At 40.8% G+C, this 10,337-nt stretch overlaps 2 protein-coding genes across 3 annotated transcripts in view; one reads left to right on the top strand and one right to left on the bottom strand.

The window, feature by feature from the left end:
• LOC126492996 (cytochrome P450 3A31-like) overlaps positions 1-10,337 on the top strand; it is a 287,886-nt gene that overhangs the window by 195,355 nt on the left and 82,194 nt on the right. The window lies entirely within an intron of this gene.
• On the bottom strand, positions 8,037-8,972 carry LOC126493009 (olfactory receptor 2AE1-like). Its single transcript, XM_050129753.1, has one exon. The coding sequence runs from the start codon at positions 8,970-8,972 to the stop codon at positions 8,037-8,039; it is 936 nt and encodes a 311-aa protein (XP_049985710.1).

Here is a 10,337-nt window from a genome sequence, read left to right as displayed (position 1 = left end):
GTGTGTGTGTGTGTGTGAAATAAATTTTTAAAACCTAACCACTGATTTTCGTTCCTCTCTGCCAGTCCCTATATGTGTGTGTGTGTGTGTGTGTGTGTGTGTGTGTGTGTATTGGAAAAGCTTGCTTACAGTTTCAGAGGTTGTCATAAAGGGAGCATAGTGGCACGCAGGCAGATGTGATGCTGAAACCAAGAGCCCTACATCTTGACTCAGAGGCCATAGGAAGATAACTTACTGACACATTGAGTCACTTTATAAAAAAACTCAATGACTAACCCCACAATAATACACAACCTCCAACAAGGCCTCCTAATAGTCCCACTCTCCTTGGAGGTCATTTTCTTTCAAACCACTACATACTACATTATGGTTTCCATGACTGTGTTTCTATGGAATTGGGGTGTGTGTGTGTGTGTGTGTGTGTGTGTGTGTGTGTGTGTGTGTGAAATAAATTTTTAAAACCTAACCACTGATTTTCGTTCCTCTCTGCCAGTCCCTATATGTGTGTGTGTGTGTGTGTGTGTGTGTGTGTGTGTGTATTGGAAAAGCTTGCTTACAGTTTCAGAGGTTGTCATAAAGGGAGCATAGTGGCACGCAGGCAGATGTGATGCTGAAACCAAGAGCCCTACATCTTGACTCAGAGGCCATAGGAAGATAACTTACTGACACATTGAGTCACTTTATAAAAAAACTCAATGACTAACCCCACAATAATACACAACCTCCAACAAGGCCTCCTAATAGTCCCACTCTCCTTGGAGGTCATTTTCTTTCAAACCACTACATACTACATTATGGTTTCCATGACTGTGTTTCTATGGAATTGGGGTGTGTGTGTGTGTGTGTGTGTGTGTGTGTGTGTGTGTGTGAAATAAATTTTTAAAACCTAACCACTGATTTTCGTTCCTCTCTGCCAGTCCCTCCCCTCCCAGCTCTCCTCTGAATGCCATCAATTTCTCCTCTACTTCTATTCAAAGGAGGGTTAACCTCCCATGAATATCAACCAAACATGGCATATCAATTTGAAGGCTGGTAAAAGTAACCTAGAATGAGGGGTAAAGTTCCAAAAGCACCAAAAGTTTTCAGAAACAGGCCCTGCTGCAACTGTTAGGAGTCCCACAAGGATACCATGTTACACAACTGTTATATATATGCAGAGGGTCAGTTCAGTAGGTTCAGTTTCTGTGAGCCCCTGTGAGCCCAGCTTACTTGATTCTCTGGATTTCTTGTGGTATCCTTGACCCAACTGGCTCCTAAAATCATTCTTCACCCTCTTCTGCAGCATAGGTCTGTGTAGTGTTTGGCTGTGGGTCTCTGAATCTGTTTCCATCAGTTGGTAGTTTAAGTCTCTCTGATGACAATTGGGCTATGCACCAATCTATGAGTATAGCAGAATACCATTTGAAAACACTTTGTTGATTTTTTGTCATTTGTGTTGGAATCTATCGTAGGTCTCTGTGTCCTGGCCCTAGTTTGTTTCTAGTTTGCCCTGAGAAGCCCCAATCCCAGTTGTCTCTCGTCTGCTCTACCTTCATCCTTCCTCTATCTGATCCCTGATGTGGGAGTGTCATATATCAATCTGTTGATTTCATTGGTTAAGCAATAAAGAAACTGCTTGGGCTCATAGGTTAAAACATAGGTGGGAGGAGTAAACAGAACAGAATGCTGGGAGGAAGAGGAAGTGAGCTCAGACTCTGCTCTGCTCCCGGAGAGACACGATAGCTCTGCTCTCTGAGGCGGGCACACGCGATGAAGCTCCAACCCAGGATGGACGTAGGCTACAATCTTTCTGGTAAGCGCACCTTGGGGTGCTTACACACATTATTAGAAATGGGCTAGTCCAGGTGCGAGAGTTAGCTGAGAAGAGGCTAGACATAATGGGCCAAGCAGTGTTTAAAAGAATACAGTCTGTGTGTTGTTATTTCGGGGCATAAGCTAGCGGGCGGCCGGGGTACTGGGGACGCAGCCCCGCCGCTCATATTACAACAGATCCCTCCACTGGTGATACTTGTTTGTGCTATAACAAATAAAGCTTTCCTAAGGATCAGAGTGTGGAACAAGCCACTAGTTAGCCATAAGGTAAGGCATTGGCAAGACTTCAATTCCAGCACTCAGGAGGCAGAGGCAGACATATATCTGTGAATTCAAGGATACCCTGGGATACACAAAATGGATCCAGTCTCAAAGACAAACAGAGTGAAATGGTGGTGACTCACACTTTTAATCCCTGTGCTTGGGATCATATGCCTTCAATCCCAGCACTAGGGGGGTGGAGACAAGAGTGATACTGCTTGACAGAGAGAGGAAAATAAGGCGGGAGAGGACAGGAGCTCAGGGCATTCAGTCTGAGCATTCATAGAGACAAGATCTTGCCTATTTGATCTGAACATTCAGAGAGGTAAGAACTCTGGTGGCTGGCTGCTCTGCTTCTCTGATCTTTTAGCTTTCATTCCCTAATAAATGACTCTGAGTTTTTATTATTAAAACCAATTAGGATCGTACTACACCCTCCTGTTCTTATACACCCCACATCCTACCCCACTTATAATGTCTATTCCATTTCCCATTCCCATGGAGATTCATACAATGCTCCCCCTTAAACCCTCCTTGTTACTTGGCTTCACTGGGTATGCAGATTATAGAATAGGCATACCCTACTTTACAGCTAATATCCACTTATAAGTGATTACAATTCATGTTCATCTTTCTGGGTCTGGGTAACCTCAATCAGTATAATTGTTGTCTAGTTTCATCCATTTGCCTGAAAATTTCAAGATGTCCTTTTTTAACAGCTGAGTAATATTCCATTGTGTAAATGCACCATTCTTCAGTTGAAGAACATGTAAGTTGTTTCTAGTTTCTGGATATTAAGAATAAGGCTAATATTAACATGGATGAGCAAATGCCCTTGTGATATGATGAAGGGTCCTTTGGGTATATGCCCAGGAATAGTAAAGGTTCTTGGGGTATATTGACTTTCAATTTCCTGAGAAGCCATTCTATTGATTTCCAAAGTGGCTATACAAATTTAAACCTGCACTAGGGTTTTAAGAATCCAAACAACACCTTTCTGTACCTTGGTTCTGGAGTGTTGAACTTACATCCTCAGGCTTCCTCAGCTAGCATTTAGAAATTGAGCCATTTCAACAATCCAAGCTTAGTTCGACAGAGCTCATCCAACTCTGCCTTATTCCCAATGCCCCTTCAGTAAAATCATTCTCCATTGATGACGTTCAGATTTCATGTCTCTTGCCCAGAATTCAAACCAAAATGAACACAGAATCTAATCTCAGACATCTGTATTTTATATATAAGATTTATTTTATAAGCTAGTTATATAAGATTGCTGAGGCATAGGGAGGTAAATTTATCCTATTCTGTAGTGTTGTGAGTGAAAGATTCTAATCCAAATGCATCTGATTTCAAATCAAAAGGAAACAATGGATCTGCAGAAAATACAAAGTATTTGGGGGGCTTTGGAATAATGGATCTTTATATCCCTATTTGGTATGTTGCAGGTTCTCTGCAGAAGAAATAAATCAGAAGCATCCCAATAGGATGAGGGCTTTTATAAAGACAAATCCCAGAAACCCACCAAAGCACTTGGCTGATGACAGAAACCAGTAAATATCTGTGTGATTTAACACACATTATAAAAATTGTGCATTCATTTCCTTACTAAGAACACACAAAACATGGTCAGGCATGGTATCTATACCTTTAATCCCAGTACTCTGGATATCAAAGCCAGTTGACCTCTGAGATCAAGCCAGACTGGCCTGCATATTGAGTGCCAAACCAGCCAAAGATGAATGGTGATACCCTGCCTCAAAAAAAAAAATACAAAATATTTTACTCATTCTCTCTGAATTCATTTTGATGAAAGTAAGTTTTTATTAATTTTATTTGTATTGTGGATTTAAAGGCCGAAGGACAACCTTCTATGTAGTAGGAAGCCACTTGTTGGTTCCCAGCTGCTCAGCCCTGACATAATCACACAGAAACTGTATTATTTAAGTCCGTGCTTGGCCCTTAGCTCTAGCTTCTTATTGGCTAACTCTTACATATTAATTTAACCCATTTCTATTAATCTGGGTATTGTCACGTGGCTGTGGCTTACCTGGTAAAGTTCTGTCTGGTTCCTGTGGGGTTGCATGGCTTTTCTCTGACTCAGCTCTCTTTTCTCCCAGCATTCTGTTTAGTTTTCCCAGCCTATATTAGTTCCCCTATAGCTTTGTTATAGGCCAAAAGCAGTTTCTTTATTCATTAATGGTAATCACAGCATATAGAGGGAAATCCCATATCACCTCCCCTTTTCTGTTTATTCAAAAAGGAAGGTTTTAACTTTAACATAGTAAAATTACATATAACAAAACAGGTGTCAAGCAAGAATTACAGTTAACAATATTTATATTTATTTTATCTTTTATCATAACTAAGGAAAACTATAATTATCAATTCTTCAACTCTATCAAAGACTTCAGAAGGATATAATATTATCTAGGTAACCAGGAAGTGCACTGTAAGCAACTTTCAAAACTCTAGAATTGACAGAGACAACTTGCTGCCTGGACAGTCACCCAAAGTTCTTTGTACCATTGAGGTATCCTTCTTCAGCCTATAGGCCCATACTATCCAGGAAACTTTTCCATGAAGCAGGAAATTTCAAAGACAGGTCCACCTATATTGGCATTTTGTCAGTCACTTTCTTCTGTATCCTGCAGAATGTCTAACAGACTCTTTCATGAGCAGGAACCCCAAAAGATCATCTCACTTTTAGGCAAGTTCAGCAGTCATTTCTCTGTGGGTCCTGCATGTCCAGTTCATCAAGTAGTGCAGGCAAGAGCAGTTTCTTGGCCAAATGGCTATCAAACTCCATAAGCAGCCTCTTCGATGCCCATCTTCCTCTTGAAGTAATTGGTGCTGCCAGGAACAAATGTGTCTCATTATCATGAAATGTCTTAAGTTAATAATGTAAACATTTTAAATGCCATATTCTGAAGGTCTTCAAAAGATTTGAAGAGTACCTATCTAACTGAAATATATCTCTATATAGCTAAAAAACCTAACTAACATGACTACAAGCTTGACTATTATTAATGACTATCTTTTACTCTGTATTTCTTAATTATACATTGTATCTTTAAATGAATTGCAGAAACACAATACCTTAATCAAGAGGAGAAATATACATATAATAAAATTGACCTTAAATTTGTATCAAGTAACCAATCCATACCAATGCAAAGTATCCATCTCCATAGCATATCCCCATTTAAATATAAATAAATATTTATAAACAGTATTTGGGAATTTGGGCATAGTTGTCCAGACTACTTCCTGCTGATTGGGGGGGGCACTGTTAATCAGGTCTTTCATGGTGTATCCTATGTGCTAGGTTCATCTCAGTCAGTACTTGGGTGAAATAATTTTTGGGGGGTGTGGATGGCAACCTTTCAGGGGATCTTGGTCCATCCAACCACATTAGTCTGGGAGGATTCCACAGGTTCTCATCCTCTGTGGAAACAAAAGAAGAACCTCTTTTCCAAAGCAACATATCCTTAGACCCAAATTTTGAAGTCAAGATAACTTTAAAGTATATATATTGGTTATTTAGCTCCTTCACAGTCAAAAAGTTCAAAGAAAACACAATAATATACATAATTCAGACTCTCTATAAATTTATTGTCTTGAAGAGATTTTAAAATGGTAAGAAGCTTGTTTACAGCAGCTCTTGATGTTGGTTCTGCCTCTCTCCACTTTCAAAATACCATTACTGACAGCTCTGGGACGGCCAGGAAGGAGCTGTGCTCAGTACTTTAACTCTGAGAATGAACATGCAGCACATAAACCCTTTCTATCGGAGTAATAGCTAAATCTGCCATGCAGAGCATTGTGCAGCCTGGAAATATCTCTGAGTACGGAGGCAGGAACCCACCATGCTCTCCTGCCTGTGCACTCCTAATAATCCTGATCCCACCACCTGCCCAGGCAGAAAACGCTGAGCTATGAACATGGTCTCAGCTAATTTCTCAACAGGGCACACAAGCACCCAGGCCCCTAAAAGCCCCATTCAAGTGCTCCATAGCCAGACCTCTGGAAAGAGTCAGAGTTCACACCAGCAGCATGTCCCAGAAGGCCAGCATTTCAAACCCATGGCTTTCTTTTCTTTTCTTTTTCTACCTAGGAATTAGGAATACCTAGGAGCCACAGCATGCCACCAGCAAGCAAAACACATTAGGTAAAATAAATGCAGCTAAACTTTGTGTTTAGTGTATAGAGTTCCTTTTCAAATATTCTCAGGTTTTACATGGATTTAGTCCACCACGTTGGCACATAAATTTGTTGTGAAAAGGGGGACACTTGTTGGTTCCCATCTACTCAGCCCCAATATAATCACACAGAAACTATATTATTTAAATCACTGCTTGCCCCCTTAGCTCTAGCTTCTTATTGGCTAACTCTTACATATTAATTTAACCAATTTCTATAATCTGTGTATCGCCATGTGACTGTGGCTTAGCATACAGAAGGAAATCCCACATCATGTCGATCATGTGGGTCCTAAGGCTTGAAATCATGTCATCATACTTGGCAGTAAGTTTCTTTACCCACTGAGGCTTCACCTCTTCCCCTTTAAGATTCTTGTCTACTAAGTGAAACAAGATTTAAGAGTCTACAAATATGGCTTTCTTACCATATATGCTTATTCTTTGTTTATTACTTCATGAATGTGTGTGGGTGGGCAAATACTATCACATACATGTGGAAGTCAGAAAACAGCTGTCAGGAGTCGATGCTCCCCCTCAGACCACGTGCATTTTGCGGATCAAATGTGAACGGTCAGCACCTTTGAAGCAAGCACATTTTCATTTTGAACCATCTTGCTGGAGCACATCCACCCTTTCTTCTAAAACTTGCTTTAATCTACACACTTTCAATAATATGCAATGTGTCTGTTTTAGTTAGGATTTCTATTGCTGTGAGGAAACACCAGTACACAGGCAACATTTACAGTGGAACATATTGACTTTGGGGTGACTTACATTTTCAGGTGTTTATTCCATTATCATCATGGCAGACAAGGTGACATGCAGGCAAACATGGTTCTGGAGAAGAGCTGAGAGTTCTACAACTTGACCCATGGGCAACAGGAAGTGAATGGGGCCCCAAAACAAGGCATTATTTGAGCATATGAGACATCAAAGCTCCCCACAGTGAAGCTCTTCATCCAACAAGGTCATACCTCCTAACAGTTCACTCCTTATAGGCCAAGCTTTCAAACACTTGAGTCTATGGGGACCAATTATATAAAAGCTACCACAGTGACCCAATTTGACACTCTTTTGGCATGGTTTACCTATTTTAAATTAAGAAAAAAAATAAGTATAAAATATCCTTGTTTTACTACCATGTCATTTTTTTTCAGTTCTACTGGCCTTTGTGTGTCTTCTTTACCTTTTTATTTCTCTGTCAATCTATCTATCTGTCTGTCTCTTTCTGCCTCTATCAATGGATTTCTATCTATTCTATCCCAAGTCAACATTTTGTGTGTGTGTGTGTGTGTGTGTGTGTGTGTGTGTGACTTCTGGTCCCACCCACCCTCTTTGAACCTCCCTGATGTGAAAATGCCCACTGAGACAGGGTGGATAGACTTGTAGCAGCTTGTCACCACTTCTACAACACTAGTGTTGCAAGATTTTATCACCATTTCTGGCTCTCTGCACAAGTTCTGGGGTAGGACACAGCTCATCTTACATAACAAGTATTTACCAACTGAGCTACAGCCCTGTATGAACTCCACTAGATTAATATTTTGATATTGTCTGCAACTTCTCTAACAGCTTATTTAAAATGTATAGAATGGTATGCTGGAAGAAATAATATAATAGTGAGATTAGAGGCTAAAACTTCACCCATGTTTTCCTCAAAGGGCATCAGGAATCTGAATTTTAAAAGTCTTAGTGTTTTTCCCTGATCAATGTAAGGAATATATTCTACTAAACAATGTATTCAGGGAACTACAAATGCATTCCCTAGGCAACAATGTCCCTCTTCAGCACTCTCTTCAGAGCCTTGGCAACATCCTTATTCCTGAGAGTATAAATGAGGGGATTAAGGGTGGGAGTGATGATGCTATAGAAAACAGAACCAACTTTGTCTTGCAGTGGGGTACGCTGTGACTTGGGCCTCATATAGGAGAACATACCAGCACCATACCAAAGAGAAACCACAATGAGGTGAGAGCTGCAGGTGGCAAAAGCATTTCTTTTACTCCCAGCTGAGCGCATCTGTATGACACTGTGGAGAATGAATCCATAGGATGTGGAGACAAGAATGATGGGAAGGAGAAGAAGGACAACACTGCAGATGTACACTGTGGTCTCATACAGAGTGATGTTCCCACACACCAACTTCAAAACAGCTGGAAGTTCACAGTAGAAGTGGTGGATGATTCTTGAACCACAGAAAGGGAAACTCATCAAGATGGATGTGTGGATTAGGGAGTTCACAGATCCACTCAACCATGACATGGCAGCCATCATCACTCCCACTCTTCTGCTCATGAGCACAGTGTAGCGTAAGGGGTGACAGATGGCAACATAGCGGTCATAAGACATGAGAGCCAGGAGGACACATTCTGCACCACCAAGAGACAGGTACATGAAGTGCTGGGTGGCACAGCCCACAAACGAGATGGACTTCTTGCCAGACAGATAGTTGGTTGCCATCTTGGGAATGGTTGTGGAGACATGCATGAGATCCAAGAGGGATAGCTGGCTGAGCAGGAAGTACATTGGTGTGTGAAGACGGGGGTCAGCGCAGATGAGGAGGATGGTGAGGCTGTTGCCACTCACTGCAGTAAGGAACACCAGCATGATCAGGAGGTAAAGACAAAGGTGGTTGAAGGAGTCATCAAAGAGCCCTTGAAGGATGAAGTCTTCCAGGGAGGTCTGATTCCACCCACACATGTTCCTTTCCTCATCCCCTGAGAGAACCAGGAGAGGACAAGAGTGTGATGCAAGAAACACAACTTCACAGTGAGCACTTCCTTTCTCGGGAAAAATGTGAAGAATTATTTCACTTTATTGTACATATTTTAAATGTTTTTGTATATATTCATTGGACATGGTACTAGGCCATGTGTGGACAATTTGTAGACATGTCTACCTATTTCTAGTTGTGCAACAACTCTAGTTATCCAAGTGATATTTTAAGAAGAGAAACCTACAACACTTCTCAAAAGTCATCATCACTGTGAAGTTCCAGATTATATACACTGTATAGAAAATCCAACATGGTAGCTGAGGTGAAACCTCAGCATGACTTGAGTCATGTAGACCCAAGTGCAATTTAAAGTTGTAGTTCTCAACTTTCCCAATGCTGCAGCACTTTGATTCTGTTCCTCATGTTTGGTGACCCCCCCCAAACATAAAGTTATTTTCATTGTTAATTCCTAACTATAATTTCACTATGGTTGTGAACTGTAATGTAAATATTCTTGGTTATAATGCACAGCTTTAGAACCACTGTTTTAAAGAAACACAAATGAGTAGTAAGATAAAACATGTTGAAGCAGCTCTATCCAGATTCCCTAGAGGGCAATAAGGAGATATCTCTCTCCTGAATATATTTGTGCCTACCAAATTGTGAATCATGGACAGGAGATATTAGGATTGTAGCCATTCATCAGCCAAGCTTTCCTAGCTATACTTTCTACAGTTCTCATCTGAATACTAATAAGATTGGCCACTTGATCTCCATGGTAAGCATAACTCAAAAAAATATAAATTGATCTTGCAAGTAGTACATTGTCTTTCTTAGGTTTTTTTTCCCCTTCTCTATTGTTTTACAGCAATGTCTTCCTAACTAAAACACTCCCTAAAACATGAAAGAGGGACGATGCTCTTGAAACAGAAAGTCAACAAACTTCAAACATTTTGGAAAGCTGAAACTCACAAGAGTCTTGAGGGTCCATTTCCAATAATGTGAAAACAGTAAACAACAGCTGGGCAGGAGACTCTAACCAGCCATGCTGCTAAGAAGAGACTCTTCTACTGCTGGGACTGGCTGCAGGGCATACAGAGAGCTCCAGGGCTCAGTAGCTCTCATGAATCATCATGAGTGTCAGGATGGGCGTTCTATGATGCAGCTATTGGTGTGTGAATCTAATTAGTCTTATTAATAAAACCCAGAGTCAGATATTAGGGGTAAAAGATGAAAGATCAGAGAAGCAGAGCAGCCAGCTAAAAGAGGTCTTACCCCTATGAAATCTCAGACCAAATGGAGGTTCCTGTTTGACCTTGTTTCTCTTTTAGTCTGGTTTAATCTCTTGT

This window comes from Alexandromys fortis, unplaced genomic scaffold, assembly GCF_014885135.2.
Source record: "Alexandromys fortis isolate MF-2015 unplaced genomic scaffold, M_Fortis_MF-2015_v1.1 scaffold_306, whole genome shotgun sequence".
In the NCBI taxonomy this organism is placed as follows: Eukaryota; Metazoa; Chordata; class Mammalia; order Rodentia; family Cricetidae; genus Alexandromys; species Alexandromys fortis.
Note: the sequence above shows the minus strand (reverse complement) of the source record. Positions and strands in the feature narration are given on the sequence as shown.

What these genes read in the sequence shown, in the direction of transcription:
- LOC126493009 (XM_050129753.1), bottom strand. Translation starts at nt 8,972, where the DNA reads ATGTGTGGGTGGAATCAGACCTCCCTGGAAGACTTCATCCTTCAAGGG.